The 22,963-nt window shown below is 44.9% G+C and overlaps 1 protein-coding gene across 1 annotated transcript in view; it reads right to left on the minus strand.

Moving 5' to 3' along the window:
• The window catches only part of LOC311242851 (bifunctional heparan sulfate N-deacetylase/N-sulfotransferase 1-like), a 75,963-nt gene that overhangs the window by 51,686 nt on the left and 1,314 nt on the right, over positions 1-22,963 (minus strand). Inside the window, 2 exon segments of the mRNA XM_084331906.1 lie at positions 2,010-2,097; positions 10,240-10,725. Of these exon segments, the coding sequence (XP_084188032.1) occupies positions 2,010-2,097; positions 10,240-10,725 (574 nt within the window).

Genomic DNA, 22,963 nt, shown 5'->3' on the forward strand with positions numbered 1-22,963 from the left:
TAAACTGTATGTGAATCCACGGTTATCTTCCACAGTGCGATCCCTGGCGGCCACGTCGTTACGAGGCTAAGGTTGCCTCCGAGTCCTCTTTGGAAGTTACCGGTGTGGCGCGGGGCCGTAAATACGACGTGCCACGCGTTCGGGTGCTCTTCTGGTCGGAAGTAGCAACAGTACGGAGGCAGTGAAACACTTTCTTGTGCCACTCGTTTGCTCTCTGGCACAAAACGACACACTTTTTCACGCATTACTACACGTGTAACTGAACTGGTTGTTTTCAAGGCGATAATGTCATATGATGAGAAATGAGCATCGTTTAGACTTGAGCACAACGTAGCATGCGTGTGTCCGTGCACACGTGCCCCTAGAAGGTCACAACTCTATAGACACGCCCCCTAGAAGGTCACAACTCTATAGACACGCCCCCTAGGAAGTCACAAATCTAGACAAGCCCCCTAGAAGGTCACAACTCTATAGACACGCCCCCTAGAAGGTCACAACTCTATAGACACGCCCCATATAAGGTCATAACTATAGACACGCCCCCTAGAAGGTCACAACTCTATAGACACGCCCCATATAAGGTCATAACTATAGACACGCCCCCTAGAAGGTCACAACTATATAGACACGCCCCCTATAAGGTCATACCTATAGACACGCCCCCTAGAAGGTCACAACTCTATAGACAAGCTCGCTATAAGGTCATAACTATATAGACACGCCCCCTAGAAGGTCACAACTATATAGACACGCCCCATATAAGGTCATAACTATAGACACGCCCCCTAGAAGGTCACAACTCTAGACACGCCCCCTATAAGGTCATAACTCTATAGACACGCGCCCTATAAGGTCACGACTATATAGACACGCCCCCTATAAGGCCATAACTCTATAGACATGCCCCCTATAAGGTCATAACTATATAGACACGCCCCCTATAAGGTCATAACTATATAGACACGCCCCCTACAAGGTAATCAATAACTATATAGACACGCCCCCTACAAGGTCATACATAACTATATAGATACGCCCCCTATAAGGTCACGACTCTATAGACACGCCCCCTATAAGGTCATAACTATATAGACACGCCCCCTACAAGGTCATAACTATATAGACACGCCCCCTACAAGGTCATAAATAACTATTATAGACAGGCCGCCTGAATTCTTTTACTAACGGATTTCCAGTTCCGCGTTCTGCGCTCTGATTGGCCACTGACGTTTCTGGTCGCGCAAATCGTGTGACGGCAAGTTCTGCCACCGGTTAAGCTTAGGCACTCTTTCGAAGTTGGTTAAGGTTAGAGTTTGTCTTAGAGCAGGGCGATAGAACAGCCCTGATTCCAAACTCTAACCTTAACCAACTTCGAAAGAGTCGCCTAAGCTTAACCAGTGATAAACTAGGCGTAAGGTAGTTTGCTGCTGTTCGAGGCAGAAATGGGCGCGTCACGCGATTGGGCGCACATGTCACATGACCAGAAACGTCAGTGGCCAATCAGATCGCACCAGACATGTCAGTGGCCAATCAGATCGCAGAACGCAGAACTGGAAATCCGTTAGTAAAAGAATAGACGCAGACAGGCCCCCTAGAAGGCCATATCGCTATAGACACGCCCCCTAGAAGGTCACAACTCTATAGACACGCCCCCTAGAAGGTCACAACTCTATAGACACGCCCCCTAGAAGGTCACAACTCTATAGACACGCCCCCTAGAAGGTCACAACTCTATAGACACAGCCCCTAGAAGGTCACAACTTGGGCATCATAGGAATTTACCCATCTCGACCGCCACCCTCATTCCTTGATCCTCGAATCAATCGACGGTTGTGATGGGAGGATCAAGGAAAGAGGGGCGGGGTTTGAGATATATCCGTTCCCACTCGTCGACGCGACTGTCTCGTTGGTGTGTTCGTCATTCCTAAATGAATGATTATTTTACGAAGAGCCACTTGAAAGCACTCCTAACGAGGTGCCCCTGGGCGGGGTCGCTCCATCCTCCTTACCCGCGTGGAAGAACTTCCCAGAGAAGCCCAGGTTGAAGGTGAAGTTGGGGATGTGTGTGCGAAGCTCCTTCTGAGTCTCCAGCAGCGCCTGGAACGGTGGGAGAGGAGAAGAAAAAGAAAGTCTTATCAGCGGTTCTCAAACAACGGGTCGCGACTAGGGATGTCCGATATTATCGGCTTACCGATATTGGCATTAAAATGTGATATCGGAAATTATCTGTATCGGTTTTCAAAAAAAAAAAAAAAAATTTTAATTTTTTTATTTAACCTTTATTTACCCAGGCAAGTAAGTAGGAACAAATTCAGATTTTATTTATTGTCAGGAGTATGCATAATGTTGTGTTAATTCCACAACAAGAGATATGTAATGTTAATTACCTGAAATTATTAAGTTTTTTGGGGGGGGGGGGGAACCCTGCATATATCGGTATCGGTTGATATCGGTATCGGAAATTAAGAGTTGGACAATATTGGTATATCGGTAAAAAAGCCAATATCGAACATCCCTAGTCGCGACCCAAAGTGTGGTCGTGGGTAGGTGACAGTGGGGTGGCACGATACATTAAGTGTGGGGTCGCCAAAGAAATTCCTAAATAAAATGGGGTTGTGGTATAAAAAAAAGTTTTGAGAACACCTGGTCTACACGCTTGCCTTGCACTCCCAAGTGACGCCCTCCGGCTTTACCACCCTCTAACACTTGCCAATTGTGTTAGTATGAACGACCGGCCAGCCGGTAGCAACGCCGAGAGCTGGGCTCGATACCAGCGTCTCCTGCGTTAAGAGGCGAGCGCCTTGCCCACTGCGCCAATCAGCCGCCCCCGTTTTACACAAGAAGTCTATACCTTGGCTGGCTTTGTTGTACACAGTCGAGTACCTACATTTACGTTTAGTAATTTAGCGGACGCTTTTATCCAAAGCAACTTACAGATTGTGAACAACAAGTCAGCAGGAGGGGTACGTCTCTGGCGTTGTTCGTCTAATAGTGTCGATCTTGAGTGTTACACTCCCGAGTGCATAGTAGTATAGACCAGGGGTTCCCAAACTTTTCAGGCCGGGACCCAGAAAATAAGGCGTCAGAGAGCCGCGGCCCAATGCACATCGTCAGGCTTTTTTTTTTTTTTTTTAGTTAGTTCAAGTTAGTTATTCATTTATATGTGCTATTTATGAGAGGGCTAACTTGTTGCAAAATAATAATGATAATAATAATAGCCTGATTAAAATACTATTGTTGCTTCGGTTGTTTTCAGTGTTTTATGTGCATAATCTGTTATTTAGTTTGAAATGTTCGTTGAAATAAGTAGATTTTTCGTTTTTGTTTATTTATTAAGTTAATATAAAACCATATAGTCACATTTTAGAATACAATAGAATAACATTTTAGAATACAACTAGAAACACTGTCCTGGCCTGCTTCTAAGTTCAGTGGTTTGACCAAAAAAAAAAGAAAAAAAAATGTATTTTCTTTGGATTTTTTTTTTTTTTATTTTTTATTTTAAATCATCTCGCGGCCCTCCCGTGGCTGCTCGCGGCCCACCTTTGGGTCGCGACCCCGACTTTGGGAACCACTAGTATAGACGATCATATTAGCATGATAGGTAGTAGTATAAGTATAGTAGCATAGTAGTAAGGTACATAATAAGTACAGACAGTAATTGTTATTATATATAGATATTGTTTGAAGAGGTGCGTTTGTAGTTGATGGTGGACAATTGGACCGGTTTCAGCTGTGCCGACTGTGGTGGGGAGTTCGTTCCACCATTGTGTAGAGAGTAGGGCCGTCCCCGAAGCCAGTTTTTGGGCTTTGAACTTCGTCAGGGTTTTTCTTTAACGGACGTTCGAACCTTAGTTTTTAATAATAATAAAAGAAATTCTAAAAAAGAAAAATTCTAAATATATTTTTAAATACATATCCTCAAACTAAATCCTCAATTTGAATAGTCATTAATCTGATTTAATTTTTTTTTTTTTATTTATTAAATCAACTTTCTTTAATGAATATAACGCAGTTTTAGTACTATAATATTAGTGTAGCCTAATCTTTATCTGCAACTGTGCAAATTTTGTTTTTTTTAACAAATGTTTTTTATTTTCCCTTTTTTAACATGAAACTAGACAAACAATACAGTAACAGTAATAATCAATGATAAATCACAGGACAATGACAGAAATAATAACAATAATGACAGTCCAGTAATTAAGTCAAAATGAATGTAGATTAAAAGACATACAAATAATAAATACAATACATGTGCTCTTCCTCGCTCTTTCCTTCCCCTTCCTTCCCCTTCCCTCCCCCCCCACCCCCCCCCCCCCTCAGGACCCCCACTTGGACTATACATCCACTATTTCATTTAACATCAGAAAATTACAAGTTTATATGCTTCCCTTTATCCTCTCCACCACAGCTACCCAGACTGCTATGCTGGCTTCATTAACACCCAAAATCCGCGCAGTGGATATCTCTAGATAAATCACATCGAGATAGGTAAGAACCCATACCTTCCGGCACATTTTATCCGGTTGAATCCAGCGTGACGCTATCAACTTTTTGGCAGCCGTAAGACCGGCCAAAATTAGTCTCTTTACATGTACAGAGGTCGATAACTGAGAAACATCATTCAACAACAATACAGAAGGCAGTGTAGGTATGGTCAGAGATAAAAATTCTGATAATTGAGTGGTTACTTTTTCACAGAAAATCTTAACAGGAGGGCATTCCCAATACATATGCATATGTACCAATAGCACCGTTTGAACACAAGGAGCATCGAGAGTCTTGTCTGAGACCCATTAGGTGCAAACGTTTTGGAGTCAGGTAAGTCCTATGAACAAAATTGAGATTAATCTGTTGGTGATCTGGGTTGCGTGATGATAGCCGAACGTTTGCCCAGACTGCATCCCAATCAAAATCTACTTCCAGGTTTGGGATATCATTCCTCCAAACCGAGTCTAGGGGAAGGACCTCATATGAGGACGTAAGTAAGTGGCGATAAAAGTCAGAGACGAAGCCTCTCGATGCCTCCTTGTCATAAAATAATTTGTGAAATCTGTGGTGCTCAAGTGGAATATTTAATGGGACTCTGTGAGCCCTCAAAGCTGCTCTTATTTGTAGATAGAAAAAATGAGTGGAACTGGTGAGGTTAAATTTGTTAAATATATCTTGATAACTGCGGAAACCATGGTCATCGAAGATATCCCCCAATGTGTGTATGCCTTTCTTTTCCCATCTAGGAAATCTGATTTTGGTTGTTGTGCAATAAGGAGTGAATGGTTATTAAATAGGGGAGAATGCCTGTGCCATTTATGGTGGTTAGTACACTTTTTCTGTGTGTCACGCCATATCCGGATCACATGTGTAATAAGAGGGCCACATCTCAAGTTGCATTGCTTAATTGATAAGTTGGTGTTGTACACTATATCCTGCAGTCTATGTGGTGCCACTATGCCACAAAAAAAAAATTGTAATAATTTTTTTTTTATTCGAATGCCAACGTAACGAACGAAGGTCCGAACGTAGCGAGGGCCGAGAATAGCCTGCTATGACCCCCCCCCCCCCCCCCAGGAGCTTGGATGGGAGTGGGTCTGAAGCGGCCAGGAGACGCAGAGCGTAGGGGTCTTGAGGGTGTGTAGTTACAGACCATTGACCGGAGGCAGGAGGGAACCAATCCCCTCGCTGCAAGGTACGCCAGGTCAAGGACCTTGAAGCGGATTCGTGCGGCGATGGGAAGCCAATGCAGCTCTCTGAGAAGAAGTGGGGTAACATGGGCCGACTTTGGTAGATTGGAGATCAGACGGGCCATATAACTCAAGTTAGTTCAGAGATACCCAGCAGGCAAGCCTGGATATTTAACCCATTTAACCCCGGGCCGGGTAAGCTAGCACGTCGTGTTAATTGGTATCAATCGATTTCCCCGCGATCTCAAGATGCAGACGCCATCAAGGACTTCGCGCTATAGCTTAAGAACTCACCCACGAGGCGCGCGGCCTTTCAAAAGACGTTAACCAAACAACTCTCACATTCCACAACCGGCTCTGCGCCGACACACACACACAACACCGGTTGAGCCGTGGATCCGACTCGGGGGACGCGGTTCTGTGATTATTTTATTTCCGCACGTCTCCTCCTCTCGGCACGTCCCACGTCTCCCCCCCCCCCCCCTCCTCCGGCTGCCTCCCTCATCATTACATTTGATATGTTGTGCTCTCCTCCGATTCCCGTGTCTGCGTTTCGTTTGATCTCCGCACTGGATGAGAATCATCCACCCCGTCTCCCACTCTCTCCAGTCCTGTCTCCACCCCCCCCCCCCCCCCCGTCTCCCACTCTCTCCAGTCCTGTCTCCACCCCCCCCCCCCCCCCGTCTTCCACTCTCTCCACCCCCCCCCCCCCCCGTCTTCCACTCTCTCCAGTCCCCCCCGTCTCCGCTCCCTCAGGGTATGATTCATCCCTCAGAGCCGCTGTTGTGTTGCCTTGATGCTCCTTCCCCAAAAGTAAGTCTCCCTTTCTCTCTCCATCTCTCTCTCTCCCCCTCCATCTCTCTCTCTCATTCTCTCTCTCTCCCCCTCTATATAACCCCCTCTATTCCTCCCTCGCCCCTCCCTCTCTCTCTCTCTCCCCCTCCATCTCTCTCTCCCTCAACATCGCCCCTCTCCTCCCCTCTCTCTCCTCTTCCTCCCTCTCTCCCCCTCTCTCTCTCTCTCTCTCCATCTCTCCCCCTCTACCTCTCCATCTCTCCCCCTCTACCTCTCCCCCTCAATCTCTCTCTCCCTCTCCCCCCGTCCCTCTCCCTCTCTCCGCCACCTCCCCCTCCCCCCCCCCCACGTGCAATGCGATGACGAGCCACTCTTGAGGGGACACTCAACATGGCAGCACTCTGATATTCCGTGTGTTGTGTTTCTGAAATATCCATGGCAGTGTGCGGCGCGGCGGAGGTTCTGCCGCTGTGTGCCGCCTGCCGCCGCCAGGGCCCGTCAGCTCCAGAGAGACGCCCGCCGGGACAAACGCATCCCGGCGGCGGAGACCCCTGCGTGTGGGAGGAGGGAGACGGCTCCCACCGAGACGACCGGAGGAGATCAGACGGGCGAGAGAGAGAGCGATTAGGCCTCATCCCTCGTCGTTAATCGAATCGAAGGTTTTGGGGGGGGGGGACCCACGAGAAGCCTCAAATTTAATCGATTCTGCCATCTCTAAATTATATTAGGGAAAGAAGAAGAAGGGGGAAAAAAAGACATGCATAAATGGAAATCACTTACGTAACCGTTCCCACATGACTCACACAGCCGAAATGTTTTCCGGCCGAACGTTACTCACTCGGATTGCTGCGAGTGGCATTTCAATGAACGGGTGACTAATTCACTTCCATGCGTTCTTCAAAAAACATGAATGCCCACGGCGGTTAATCTGGTAATCACATTAGTGTCTCCTTCTGCCTGTTGCTTCTTCCACTCTTTCGGGTTCTTGAAAGTGTCTTTTATATTATCTTCTCTACCATTTCCTTTAAATATCTCCTTACTTTTAGCATCTAGCATTCGCTTGTATTTAAGTTGTTCATTCTAGTTAGGTATTGTTGTGTGAAGGGTGGATTAGCGAAGTACGTTTTTCATTGTACGACAAACTGTCTGTTTAACTGTGCACATGACAATTAGGGATGCACCGATCCGATATTGATATCGGATATCGGCGCCGATATCACTCAAATAGTTGGATCGGGTATCTGTATTTAAAAAAATAATAATTATATATAATATAATACGAAATAAAATAAGAAGTAACAATTCAGTACATTTATATCTATGTGTTAATTTGTTACATTTAGTTACACTAAGTTAGGAAAGTAATGTTTTAAGTCAAGCCTGATGTTGCCTTGCACAAAAGAATGATCCCTCCCAGTGACGATCTCTTCCACACAGTGAGGCTGTGAGGCATACAGTTTATTAATTGAACAATGGGTATTTACATTTAGTCATTGAGCTTGACACTTTTATCCAAAGCGACTTACAAGTTTTGTACGACAAGTCATCAGGAAGGAAGGGCACAACTCTATCAGCTAAGTAACAATGTTCATCAAAGTGTTGAGTGCTACAGTGTAGGTTAGTTTATTAGGACAAGTGCATGACAGTAAGGTAAGTTAGGGTTCGATTTTTTATTTAATTTTTTGTTTCATTTCAGATAATGGTATCGGATCGGTACTCGCTATCGGCCGATACTCAAAGCCAGGTATCGGGACTGAAAAAGTCGGATCGGTGCATCCCTCATGACAATAAATCATCTTGAATCTTGAAACTTGAAGTGGTGTTTTTATTTTCCAACACTGTTCCAACACTGACGCGAAAGAACGGGAGCCCTGCACAGCCTCCCACGCCGTCGACCGACGCGGCGTACAGTGTGTGAATAATAATACGGATAGGCTGTATGTCTTCCGGCTAGGAAGCGCATCTTGAAGACGGAAGACAATCGAGACGAGGTGGAACAACACCTAGCGGCGCCGTCGTCGCTTTAGTTCGGAGGAAACATCTCTTTCAGGGAGACAGGCTTGCGGTAAAGATGTCCGTTATTCCCAGAAATATGAAGCAGACAATATGCAGCAAGATACTGCCAGGTGGCCCGCACACTAACTCACAAATACATGAAGTGGTGAAGACACACACACACATTTACATTTTGTCATTTAGCTGACGCTTTTATCCACAGCGACTTACAAATTATGTACGACAAGTCAGCAGGAAGGGTGCAACTCTTTCTGCTGAGTAACAATGTTCATCAAACAGTGTTAAAACCTCGGTGCTGCAGTGTTCAGTGCATAGCAGTATTAATAGACATACTGTATTAGTATATTAGGAAGAGTGCATGATAGTAGAAGACAGTAAGAAGGTTATTTTATTAAAACAATTAAATGTCAGATATTGATTGAAGAAAAAGATTTGATAAAAAAATATATATATTAATTGAAGAAGTGTGTCTTTAGTCGTCGGTGAAAAATTGGACGGGCGGGTGTCCTAACTGTGGTGGGAAGTTCGTTCCACCATTGTGGAGCAAGGACGGAGAATAGGCGGCTTCTCTTTGATGACCCTCACATGCCCTTAGCTCATGGAATGACCTCTTTTTAGAGTGACACCTTGCGACGACATCCATGGAGGAAGGATGGCAATGTGGCCGCCAATTCATTTCAACACAAGTCGCTCACCCAGCGCTTGTGATTCATCACTAAATGATACACATGACACTCATCAAGGGCGGCTACGTGGCGTAGTGGGCAAGGCGCTCGCCACAAATGCGGAGACGCTGGGCTCGCCTGTTCGAGCCCAGCGCTCCACATTGCTTTCAGTTTAGCTGGTCGTTCATACTAATACACATTGGCCGTATTAGGGGGTGGGAAACTGATGGGTGGGGATCGGGCGTTGTGGACAGCAACTCCTACAGGTCGGTTGGTGCGCCTGCGCAGTAGAATCAGGAAGTGTCGGGGGCAGCGTGAGCCTCCCACGCGTTACTCCTCGCCACTGAGAGATCGAGCTACGCAGGTGAAAAGATGCGACTGCTGTTACCTCAAGTACCGGAGGGGACTTGTGCTATGTATGACTTAGTCCACATTGCAGCCGGCTTGTGGGAGGCAAGAAACAGCGTTCGTGACAGGGGAGGGTTGAATTGGATGATACGAAAATTTGGATGGGAGAAAATATAGAAAATGGGAGAAAAAGTGGATAAAAAAGAAAACACATGACACTCATCACTGTGTCCTTTATGAGAAGGTTGGTTGGTCCTCGCTGATGGAGAGGCGCAATAAACACTAGTATTTATTCATCTTTAAGGCCCTTATTGGTAAGCTACCTCCTTATACTAAATCATTATATTGGAATGGGATTCTGGAACCTATGTAACCCGTTCTAGTGACTGCCTGGTACTTAAGGTCCTCTAGTTTGCTCGGAACAGGGTAAAGCTACATTTTGCTATGATGCCTCTATAGTTCATGCAATGAACTCCAACGGTCCTTAAAGCTCGAGATTCTCCCCTCTGTTGCAGAGTTTAAAACCTTGATCAATCAAGTTGTATGCGTTTTAAATTGATCGTTATCCTTACTCATCCTTATTGTTATGATTCTATATGCCTTTTCTTTTTTGCTTAACTCTGTAAGTACACTCGACGTGACTGTAGACCAGGGAAACCTCAGGTCAGGCCTTTTCGAGTTGAAATAAAAGGTTAACGAAATGAAACCCCAAACGACAAGCTTTTTTTTACCTTCACGTCAGGCACTTTCATACGGGTGCCCTCCTTGCCCACGAAGATGTCGTCGATGTCCACCAGGACGTGGCGCTCCAGCGACAGCGAGAGCCTCTTGCCCGTCAGGAAGGCCACGGCGTCCACGAACACCAGCTTGTGCAGCCAGAACGCCAGGTTGTTGCCGAACAGCACGCGCTGGATGCCGTCGTGGAGCCCCAGGTCCTGCACCACGGAGGGGAGCAACGCGGCCTGGTTCTGGCCCAGCGACGGCACGCTCTCGGCGGACTGGGTCTTGGCCAGCAGCACGGGCTCGTAGGTGGAGTGGTTGGACTGGAAGACGGTCCAGTCGTCCCCGGGGAGGGGGCCGGGCAGCGGCTGCCCCGAGCGGGTGATGAAGAGGAGGGGTGACTTGGGGTTGACCGTGCAGTCCTTGAGGCCCAGGTTGGAGTGCAGGAAGAGGGGGAAGCCTTTCAGCTGGGCGCTCAGCAGGCTGTTCTCGTTGGCCTGGCGGGGGAAGAGAGAGAGAGGGGTTAGTGATGGCGTCAGCAGGCTGTTCTCGTTGGCCTGGCGCGGGAAGAGAGAGAGGGGTTAGTGATGGGGTCAGCAGGCTGTTCTCGTTGGCCTGGCGGGGGAAGAGAGAGAGAGGGGTTAGTGATGGCGTCAGCAGGCTGTTCTCGTTGGCCTGGCGGGGGAAGAGAGAGAGGGGTTAGTGATGGGGTCAGCAGGCTGTTCTCGTTGGCCTGGCGGGGGAAGAGAGAGAGAGGGGTTAGTGATGGCGTCAGCAGGCTGTTCTCGTTGGCCTGGTGGGGGAAGAGAGAGAGGGGGGTTAGTGATGGGGTCAGCAGGCTGTTCTCGTTGGCCTGGCGGGGGAAGAGAGAGAGGGGGGTTAGTGATGGCGTCAGCAGGCTGTTCTCGTTGGCCTGGCGGGGGAAGAGAGAGAGGGGGGTTAGTGATGGGGTCAGCAGGCTGTTCTCGTTGGCCTGGCGGGGGGAGAGAGAGAGGGGGGTTAGTGATGGGGGCGGCGGTGACGCTCATGTATAGCACACTAGAGCTAGCATTGCTGACCTGTGCTTAGAACCAATGATTTGTTACGTTTTTGGATAATATAGAAGCATAGGAATGTTAGCCTGTTGTTAGTAACAACATGTCAGTCCTGGTAGTGCTGTTTTTTTTTTGTTTACTCTGGCTGTATTTGGGTTATTGTTATTGTTATTGGGGGCGTCATGTGGCTCGGGAGGTAGATCAGTCGTCTGGTAATCCGGAGGTTCCCAGTTCGATTCCCGCTCCTCCCGGGCAGTGTGTCGAAGTGTCCTTGAGCAAGACACTTTACTTAACCCCCGAATTGCTCCCGATGAGCAGGTTGGCACCTTGCATGGTCGCCTCCGCCCTCGGTGTGTGAATGTGTGTGTGAATGTGAGGAACAAATTGTTAAGCACTTTGGATAAAAGTGCTATATAAATGTAGCCATTTACCATTTATAGGCTCTCTAATTCTATGATTTATTGTTTTGCTGTAATGGTTTGTTCATTGTTGAATTGCTTCCTTGCCATATGGACAACACATCAAGGACAACAATATAGGCTGGTAAAGCTATGCCTCCTAAAGTGTGTAAACGGAAGTAAAGGAAGGCTACAGGCGTTCCGGTTTCGACCAAACAATTACAGAAACGTGTGAAGTGCACAATATTTCCTCGTTTAAGCCACTGCAACGGCTTTGCCTGAAGAATTTACTACATGACCGGGACGTTCTATAGCTTGTTTGCCGACAGGATTCGGGAAAAGTTTGGTCCGTTCGGAGGCAGCTTCCAGGGGAAGTACATACACCGGCGGAAACTCTACCCCATACACACTTTCGGCAGTAGTGCTTTACCAGTCTTTATCTCACGGAGGAGATACAACTGGGAACGAGGTTAACAACAATATAAATACATCTGAAACATTATTGTTATTGTATTAATGGCAGTGACACTCATGTATACCACACTAAAGCTAGCATTGCTGACCTGTGATTGACCAGGTTTGAGACCAACGTTTTGTTGCATTTTGTGGAACTGTGAACTGGAACAAGTAATGTAAAAAAAACACAGGTAACCAACATCTTAAAAAAAAAAAAAAAAAAAAAAAAGGGGGTAAAAACCTGGCTTAGCATAGGAATGTTAGTAACAAAATATCAGTACTAGTAATGTTTCTTTTTTGCTCTGGCTGTATTGGGTTATTTTTAAAAGGGACATCTAGTTCTATGATTTTTCTTTAGCTGTGGTGATTTGTCGATTGTTGAACGCTACCTCCTCACCATATGGTCTTCTGTCAGGTTGTCAACACATCAAGGACAACAACAGAAATAAGTCTGAGAGGCTACTGTTATTGTGCCATCCTTGACAATTATAAACTGTGACGCAATCGACCCGCTTGCCTCATTTATTGTCAAATGAACTATGGGGGAGAATTTGTGCAGAAGTGTACTGGATGACGTGATGCACCCTGCATGTGTGGACACTGATGAAGACGGACGTCGTGTCCTGGATGTGATGCACACACTGTATTGGACGTCATTTCTCCCAAGTTCCTCAGATGAGGTGGGAAATATAATATGAATAGAAAGTCAAACCCACTCAGAGTGAAGGCTCCTCTACCTGCTGCTCGCAGCTCAATCTGCTGGAGTCGCACTTTGCCGCGGCGCCCCGCTGTGTCTCCTCCACGCCGACTCAAAGACGCAACATTCAGTGATTATTCATATCCTACACCCCCCCCCCCCCCCCCGCGCACCCCCCCGCCCCCCACACCCCCCAACCTGCGCCTCTTCCCAAAAAAAAAAACCCATCTCCCACATCCTCTCTTCTCTTTCTGCACAGTTACTACGTGGGTGGATGAGAAAACTAAGTGTTATTATTATTAAAGATTCAGTTTTTTCCAATCTCATTGCATTTTTTTTTTATGTTGATGTGAAATTACACAAAATGTTAGAACCGTTGTTGTGAAAATGATCACTAAAGCTCTATGATCTCTGTCCCACTGGATATTATCAACAGAATCCAACCGTTTCAGATACACAATCTTGCTTCCTTGAAGAGACTGCATAATCTACACGACTACCCTGATCAGCCAGTTTGTCAGTCGTCAGTCGTCAGTAGTTGTAAATGATATCAGCTAGTCCACAAATAAGTAATGAAACTAGTTTGCTACAATTTAGGTACGTTTAGCGGTTCAAAAACATCCACAGCAGCAACGGTGACGATGTATTCATCACCTGCCAGCCAGACGTTAGCCGATGTTAATCTCCCGTTGCAAGCGATCTCACGGGTCTCGTCCAGGGTTCGAAATTAACGAGGGCTTGGGGCAAAATGCCCTCGGAAATTGACCAAATGCCCTCGACAATCAGTTAAGGGGGGCAAGAAAAGCCCCAGACAGTTTACTAATTATATATATAATTATATATATGCTCTACAGTGCGAGCATTTCCCTCGTATTTGCCCCTAATAATGTGTGTGTGCGAACCGGAAAAATCATTTACTTGCAGTGTGCGAGACGAGTGAAGATTACAAAACAGCTCTGCTGTTAATAGTTCAGAAATTCAGTTTTTGGGTGGAATGCAAGGAGGGAGGGAGGCGGGGCCCGCTGCGTGTTACAGGGTGCTTGAGAGGTGCACCGTGCGAACGCAGACAGACAGAGAGCTCTGCTCTGCTTTCATCAAGCATGCATAGTGTAACATAATTTACACTGCTATCTTAACGTTAGCAAGCTAAGCATCTGCATAGCGCGACCTGTGTAACGTTAAGTAACTTGTGTTCGGCGGGGAAAGACCATTCCATTTGTAATACAACTCCAAAGAATAACACCCAAATCCGATCCCGATGCGCATTTCCTTCATTCCACAGCGCTGAGCGCACAACGTATTTCATTGATCGATCTGGCCAGAGCCTATACTCACAAACGTTGCGTGTGTGGGGTTTTTCATGTATCAATTTGAAACAAGCCTCTTGACTGTTGGAATTATGGATGTTAAAAATAAAATAGCTAATAATATTATTCAATATTAGACATTCATTGATCCAGAGGCAACCGGCTATTCGTCTGCTATTTGTAGATATATCAAGACAACAACACAACTTGCCCTCAGGGACAATAATATTTAATCTATTTAGATAGAGTATGTATGTATTATTTACAGATAATTGAAGGTACCTCAAAACATGAAACCAAGCCATGATGTCACACATCGTGTGTGTGTGTTACTTGAACAATTGTCACTGTGCTCCTAAATTTCTGTGTGCTCCTAAATTTGTATTTAGATTTTATTTATTAACATTTTATTTAGGAGCACATGTGCTCCTTGGGAAAAAGGTTAGCGTAGAGCCCTATATATGGAGACATTAACATGTTATCAAACATGGGGACGAAGACTAGGGCTGGGCGATATGGAAAAAAATCATATTGCGATAACGATATGATAATGTTATCATATTTCTCGATATCGATAATTATCGAATTGTTATAAGTATTACAAAAAATTTGTGTTTTTATTTTTTTTTAACATGTATGTTTATTTTGCAGCAATTCTTTGTCATTGCCGCCATCTTTAGTGTTACATCCCCTCACACTCCAGTTCTCAGGCTGCAGCTGGTTTAAAAGCGAAAGTAAACCGGCTTCTCTGCTGGCTGTGGCTCCAGGGGAGTTGAACAGTTCTGGCTCTGCTCGTTTATTTTCGATCTTTTGGCGCTTTTTTGGTGGACAAACCACCGCACATGTGCACCGTGACTCGTGACTGGAGTCTAGTTCTGCTAGCACACATAGCCTACTGTGTACAGACGGTTTCAAACTGTATTTTAAATTAGAAAGCAAACAAAATAAATGGACAAGAGAAAAATAAATCTCAATTTGGTCAGTATTGTCATTTGGACAAGCAAAGCCATTACTTTAAGTTGCAGGCAAGAAAGACAAGTCTGTCCACCACCTCTGGTTTTAAAACTGCCCTGTCGATTTTTATTTTTATTTCGATATTCCATATCGATTATTAAAATATATCGCGATATTTATCGTTATCGTTATATCGCCCAGCCCTAACGAAGACTGTAAAAAAAGTGTCAACGATGTTTTATAATCTTTGTTAATTTTCATTATAAAAATGTTGTGCCCCCGAAATACAAAAAAAAGCCCCCGAAAATCAATTAAGGGGGGCAAAAAAAGCCCTTGAAAAAAAATGTTAATTTCTAACCCTGGTCTCGTCAATTCGTTTACATTTGAAAGCTTCATGTATTATGACTACTAGTTATATATCGGCCGCCGATATAATAACGGCCGATATGGTAATTTTTTTACACATCGGTATCGGTCCGATATCAAGATAGGGCCAATATTTATAAAAAAGATTTAAAAATTAAAATAAAGAAAATCATAAATTCTCCCCCCTGTTTTGATCTTAAATAGTTTCAAAATGTCAGTCATTTCTGAAAATAAGTTACAAAAGTATTAAAAAAAAAATAATAATAATTGTTTTGGAAAATAGCTCTTTATTTGATCATCATAAAAAAGTGTTTTCTATACAGAGATATCGAGATATCGGTATCGGCCAGAACAGCAATATTAACATCGGTTATCGGTCACAATTTTCACATCGGTGCATCACTAACTAATTATGACACTAACTTTTGACATCTCCATTCCATGAACAGAAGGCAACGCCCCCATCAACATACTGAGAGTAGGTTGTGCGCTCAGAGACGGCGACACTGAAACAGTTATATCAAATCAAAAAGTGACACTCCTGACATTAACATTCCACAATTAGCATTTCCATCCCGACTGATTTAACATAACTGAGTCGTTAAGTTAACAGCCGGCGACGCTGTGAAGCGTCAACATGACGACTAATACTATTGATAAAATACATATCTTTGCCCGCTGTGATCCACAGACCCGCTGGTGCATAGAACGTAGAGCGTTGTTGTGTGCAGAATGTAGTGTTGTTGTGTGCAGAACGTAGAGCGTTGTTGTGTGCAGAACGTAGTGTTGTGTGCAGAACGTAGTGTTGCTGTGTGCAGAACGTAGAGTGTTGTTGTGTGCAGAACGTAGTGTTGCTGTGTGCAGAACGTAGTGTTGTTGTGTGCAGAACGTAGAGTGTTGTTGTGTGCAGAACGTAGTGTTGCTGTGTGCAGAACGTAGTGTTGCTGTGTGCAGAACGTAGTGTTGTTGTGTGCAGAACGTAGAGTGTTGCTGTGTGCAGAACGTAGTGTTGTTGTGTGCAGAACGTAGAGTGTTGCTGTGTGCAGAACGTAGTGTTGTTGTGTGCAGAACGTAGAGTGTTGCTGTGTGCAGAACGTAGTGTTGCTGTGTGCAGAACGTAGCGTTGCTGTGTGCAGAACGTAGTGTTGTTGTGTGCAGAACGTAGTGTTGCTGTGTGCAGAACGTAGTGTTGTTGTGTGCAGAACGTAGAACGCTGCTGTGTGCAGAACGTAGAGCGTTGCTGTGTGCAGAACGTAGAGCGTTGCTGTGTGCAGAACGTAGAGTGTTGTTGTGTGCAGAACGTAGAGTGTTGTTGTGTGCAGAACGTAGTGTTGCTGTGTGCAGAACGTAGTGTTGTTGTGTGCAGAACGTAGAGTGTTGTTGTGTGCAGAACGTAGTGTTGCTGTGTGCAGAACGTAGTGTTGCTGTGTGCAGAACGTAGTGTTGTTGTGTGCAGAACGTAGAGTGTTGCTGTGTGCAGAACGTAGTGTTGTTGTGTGCAGAACGTAGAGTGTTGCTGTGTGCAGAACGTAGTGTTGTTGTGTGCAGAACGTAGAGTGTTGCTGTGTGCAGAACGTAGTGTTGCTGTGTGCAGAACGTAGCGTTGCTGTGTGCAGAACGTAGTGTTGTTGTGTGCAGAACGTAGTGTTGCTGTGTGCAGAACGTAGTGTTGTTGTGTGCAGAACGTAGAACGCTGCTGTGTGCAGAACGTAGAGCGTTGCTGTGTGCAGAACGTAGAGCGTTGCTGTGTGCAGAACGTAGAGTGTTGTTGTGTGCAGAACGTAGAACGTTGTTGTGTGCAGAACGTAGAGCGTTGCTGTGTGCAGAACGTAGAGCGTTGTTGTGTGCAGAACGTAGAGCGTTGTTGTGTGCAGAACGTAGTGTTGTTGTGTGCAGAACGTAGTGTTGCTGTGTGCAGAACGTAGTGTTGTGTGCAGAACGTAGTGTTGCTGTGTGCAGAACGTAGTGTTGTTGTGTGCAGAACGTAGTGTTGTTGTGTGCAGAACGTAGTGTTGTTGTGTGCAGAACGTAGTGTTGCTGTGTGCAGAACGTAGAACGCTGCAGTGTGCAGAACGTAGTGTTGCTGTGTGCAGAACGTAGAGTGTTGTTGTGTGCAGAACGTAGAGCGTTGTTGTGTGCAGAACGTAGTGTTGCTGTGTGCAGAACGTAGTGTTGCTGTGTGCAGAACGTAGAGTGTTGCTGTGTGCAGAACGTAGAGTGTTGCTGTGTGCAGAACGTAGTGTTGCTGTGTGCAGAACGTAGAGTGTTGCTGTGTGCAGAACGTAGAGTGTTGCTGTGTGCAGAACGTAGTGTTGCTGTGTGCAGAACGTAGTGTTGCTGTGTGCAGAACGTAGAGTGTTGCTGTGTGCAGAACGTAGTGTTGTTGTGTGCAGAACGTAGTGTTGCTGTGTGCAGAACGTAGTGTTGCTGTGTGCAGAACGTAGTGTTGTTGTGTGCAGAACGTAGTGTTGTTGTGTGCAGAACGTAGTGTTGTTGTGTGCAGAATGTAGTGTTGTTGTGTGCAGAACGTAGAGTTGCTGTGTGCAGAACGTAGAGTGTTGCTGTGTGCAGAAGGTAGATCGTTGTTGTGTGCAGAACGTAGTGTTGTTGTGTGCAGAACGTAGAGCGTTGTTGTGTGCAGAACGTAGTGTTGTTGTGTGCAGAACGTAGTGTTGTTGTGTGCAGAACGTAGTGTTGTTGTGTGCAGAACGTAGTTGCTGTGTGCAGAACGTAGTGTTGTTGTGTGCAGAACGTAGTGTTGTTGTGTGCAGAACGTAGTGTTGTTGTGTGCAGAACGTAGTGTTGTTGTGTGCAGAACGTAGTGTTGTTGTGTGCAGAACGTAGTGTTGTTGTGTGCAGAACGTAGTGTTGTTGTGTGCAGAACGTAGAGTGTTGTGTGCAGAATGTAGTGTTGTTGTGTGCAGAACGTAGTGTTGTTGTGTGCAGAACGTAGTGTTGTTGTGTGCAGAACGTAGAGTGTTGTGTGCAGAACGTAGTGTTGTTGTGTGCAGAACGTAGTGTTGTTGTGTGCAGAACGTAGTGTTGTTGTGTGCAGAACGTAGTGTTGTTGTGTGCAGAACGTAGTGTTGTTGTGTGCAGAACGTAGTGTTGTTGTGTGCAGAACGTAGCGTTGCTGTGTGCAGAACGTAGTGTTGTTGTGTGCAGAACGTAGTGTTGTTGTGTGCAGAACGTAGAGTTGTTGTGTGCAGAACGTAGTGTTGCTGTGTGCAGAACGTAGTGTTGCTGTGTGCAGAACGTAGTGTTGCTGTGTGCAGAACGTAGTGTTGTTGTGTGCAGAACGTAGTGTTGTGTGCAGAACGTAGAGTGTTGTTGTGTGCAGAACGTAGTGTTGTTGTGTGCAGAACGTAGTGTTGCTGTGTGCAGAACGTAGAGTGTTGTTGTGTGCAGAACGTAGTGTTGTTGTGTGCAGAACGTAGAGTGTTGTTGTGTGCAGAACGTAGTGTTGTTGTGTGCAGAACGTAGTGTTGTTGTGTGCAGAACGTAGTGTTGCTGTGTGCAGAACGTAGAGTGTTGCTGTGTGCAGAACATAGTGTTGCTGTGTGCAGAACGTAGCGTTGCTGTGTGCAGAACGTAGAGCGTTGCTGTGTGCAGAACGTAGTGTTGCTGTGTGCAGAACGTAGTGTTGCTGTGTGCAGAACGTAGTGTTGTTGTGTGCAGAACGTAGAGCGTTGTTGTGTGCAGAACGTAGTGTTGTTGTGTGCAGAACGTAGAGCGTTGCTGTGTGCAGAACGTAGTGTTGCTGTGTGCAGAACGTAGAGCGTTGTTGTGTGCAGAACGTAGTGTTGTTGTGTGCAGAACGTAGAGCGTTGCTGTGTGCAGAACGTAGTGTTGCTGTGTGCAGAACGTAGAGCGTTGTTGTGTGCAGAACGTAGTGTTGTTGTGTGCAGAACGTAGATCGTTGTTGTGTGCAGAACGTAGTGTTGTTGTGTGCAGAACGTAGTGTTGCTGTGTGCAGAACGTAGCGTTGCTGTGTGCAGAACGTAGTGTTGCTGTGTGCAGAACGTAGTGTTGTTGTGTGCAGAACGTATAGTTGCTGTGTGCAGAACGTAGTGTTGTTGTGTGCAGAACGTAGTGTTGTTGTGTGCAGAACGTATAGTTGCTGTGTGCAGAACGTAGTGTTGTTGTGTGCAGAACGTAGCGTTGCTGTGTGCAGAACGTAGTGTTGTTGTGTGCAGAACGTAGTGTTGCTGTGTGCAGAACGTAGTGTTGTTGTGTGCAGAACATAGTGTTGCTGTGTGCAGAACGTAGAGTGTTGTTGTTTGCAGAACGTAGTGTTGTTGTGTGCAGAACGTAGTGTTGTTGTGTGCAGAACGTAGAGTGTTGTTGTGTGCAGAACGTAGTGTTGTTGTGTGCAGAACGTAGTGTTGCTGTGTGCAGAACGTAGTGTTGCTGTGTGCAGAACGTAGTGTTGTTGTGTGCAGAACGTATAGTTGTTGTGTGCAGAACGTATAGTTGTTGTTGTGTGCAGAGCGTAGAGCGTTGTTGTGTGCAGAACGTAGTGTTGTTGTGTGCAGAACGTAGTGTTGTTGTGTGCAGAACGTAGAGCGTTGTTGTGTGCAGAACGTAGTGTTGCTGTGTGCAGAACGTAGAGTGTTGTTGTGTGCAGAACGTAGAGTGTTGTTGTGTGCAGAACGTAGTGTTGTTGTGTGCAGAACGTAGAGTGTTGTTGTGTGCAGAACGTAGAACGCTGCAGTGTGCAGAACGTAGAGTTGCTGTGTGCAGAACGTAGAACTCTGCAGTGTGCAGAACGTAGTGTTGTTGTGTGCAGAACGTAGAACGCTGCAGTGTGCAGAACGTCACTATGACAACGCGTCATCGCCACCATGAGGCGTGAAAGCTTAGTTGGGACGGAGCTTAGAGACTAGAGCCATATGAAATCCGTTTTATTTTTTTCCAAATTCCATTTTATTTAGTGATGCACCGATGTGAAAATTGTGGCCGATACCGATAACCGATATTAATATTGCTGTTCTGGCCGATACCGATATTTACCGATGTCGATATCTCTGTATAGAAAACACTTTTTTATGATAATCAAATAAAGAGCTATTTTCCAAAACGCATAATTTTTTTTACCTTTGTAACTTATTTTCAGAAATGACTGATATTTTGAAACTATTTAAGGCCAAAACATGTAAAAAGAAGAGAAAAAAAAAAAAAAAATTCTTTTTTTTTTTATAAATATCGGCCCTATCTTGATATCGGACCGATACCGATGTGTAAAAAAACGGCCATATCGGCCGATATTATATCGGCGGCCGATATATCGTGCATCACTAATTTTATTCTTTTCCAAATTCATTTTTTTCCGTTTTAATATTTCAGAATTCTGTATTTTGCTTTGTACGCTAATTTTACCATCAGAAATAGTGTCTAATAAGTGGGAATGAATAAATGTCCACAATTTAATAAGATATAACAGTCCATTTAATAGGGCTGTCTTAAATACTTCGAAGCTTCGTTCGATGGGCATGGGATTCGAATATGAAAATAAAATTAGATTATTATTAAAAAAAAAATATTATATATATTTTTGCAAAATCAACTCTGCCTCTCTTTGTTAATTACAACAAGCAATGCTGTTTGTTATTTAAGATGAGGTCGGACTCGGCACTGACAGATTTGTGTTCATTGTGCTGCTTTTATAAAGCCTCAAATGACGGCTTACAATATTTCATGAAAGCAAAGTGTTTTGTTTGTCTAAGATTTTAAAAGGTTAAAACTTTACAGCACTTACAAAGTTGAACAAAGTGCTGTACAAGTCCCCACAACATATAAAAAAAAAAAAAAAAAAAAATTTAATATATTTTTTTTATAGTTGATTCCATTTGTATTGCTCAATTCCGCGATTCCGTCCGCAATTCCGTGATCGCGGATTCCATATGGCTCTATTAGAGACAGACACATCATCGTCTAATATGTGATTGGTCAGTCCTCTGTTCCACTGTGTGTGCGTGCGTGCGCGTGTGTTTACATGCTTTTTTTTTTTTTTTTTTTAAGATTTCTTTTTTAGCGTTTATCGCTTTTCATGGTCAGACATGACCGACAGATGAGGAGAGGAGGAACGGGAGAAGAGGCGGGGAAGACAAATGGAAGTCACCGGGAGTGGGAAAGGAACCCGGCACGGCCGCTTCGCGACGCAGCGCGATACATGGTGTGCTACTGGAGCGCCCCGTGTTTACATGCTTTGACCGTGCGCAGCCATCTTATATCGTCATTGTTACGCACGTTATGGCAAATCTGTATTTCCGCAATCGACGACGTTACGGGTGATGATAAGGGTATTATTAGGCTCAGAATAACTTTGTATTGGTTCGCAGTGACCCTTCCCTCCCGAGGGGACCAGGGGACCCAAACCACGCCGGGAAGCTGCCTGCCACAGCAGAAGTGCTGAGTTGTATCATACCAGGTACACCTGGTACACCTGCATGTAGTGATGCACGATATATCGGCCGCTGATATAATATCGGCCGATATGGCAGTTTTTTTTTTTACACATCGGTATCGGTCCGATATCAAGATTGGGCCGATATAAAAAAATAAATAAAAAGAAATATATATATTTTTTTATTTTTACATGTTTTGGCCTTAAATAGTTTCATAGTTATAGTTATAGTTATTTCTGAAAATAACGTAAAAAAGTTAAAAAGATATCGACATCGGTAAATATCGGTATCGGCCAGAACAGCAATATTAATATCGGTTATCGGTATCGGCCACAATTTTCAAATCGGTGCATCACTACCTGCATGGAAGCATCTGCATCCGCTAATATAACACTCCCTAAGTGTAGCACTGAACGGCACAGGAAGTCCTTCATTCCGACAGCCATCAGACAGTTACCATCTTCCTGGACTCTTACTTTTGAAACAACACTGTTCAATATTACACCCTACTGTATATTTTTACTGTATATTTTATTCTATTCTTAGGCAATTTGTTTGTTATTCTTATTCGTGACTTTGTTCCGTCTAAATGTTTAAGACGGATAGTAAAGGTTAAGCCTTTACTATCACACTACAGACGGTCGCCGCGTGGCAGTGAAAGGGTTAACCTTCTGTGTATCGTCGCAGTGAAAGGGTTTTAACCGTTTTGGTAGTGTGGCAGTGAAAGGGTTAACGTGAGCGATTTGTAGTGTCAAATTTCCCTCGGGATAATTAAAGTATTTCTATTCTATTCTATTCTTCTCTGCTTCTTTATCATTTATTCACGTAGTGTGTCGCCCGTCTGTAAGTATGCATATGTTATTTACCATTTTGGCCATTTCTGCTTCATTGGATAGGACAGTGAGTGACAGGAGATCAGGGGTAGAGAGAAGGGGGATGACATGAATTTTAACTGGTTGAACCGTGTGATAGTAAAGGGTTAACCTCATGTAGTGTGGCAGTGAAAGGGTTAAAGGTCGATACACCGCATTGAACACCTAACTCGTCACCGCCTCTCTCCACCTCCACCTGGTCTCCTCACGTCTCTCTCTCTCTATCTCTCTCTCTCTCTCTCTC

This window comes from Notolepis coatsorum (assembly GCF_963971535.1).
Source record: "Notolepis coatsorum genome assembly, chromosome: 16".
Classification (NCBI taxonomy): Eukaryota; Metazoa; Chordata; class Actinopteri; order Aulopiformes; family Paralepididae; genus Notolepis; species Notolepis coatsorum.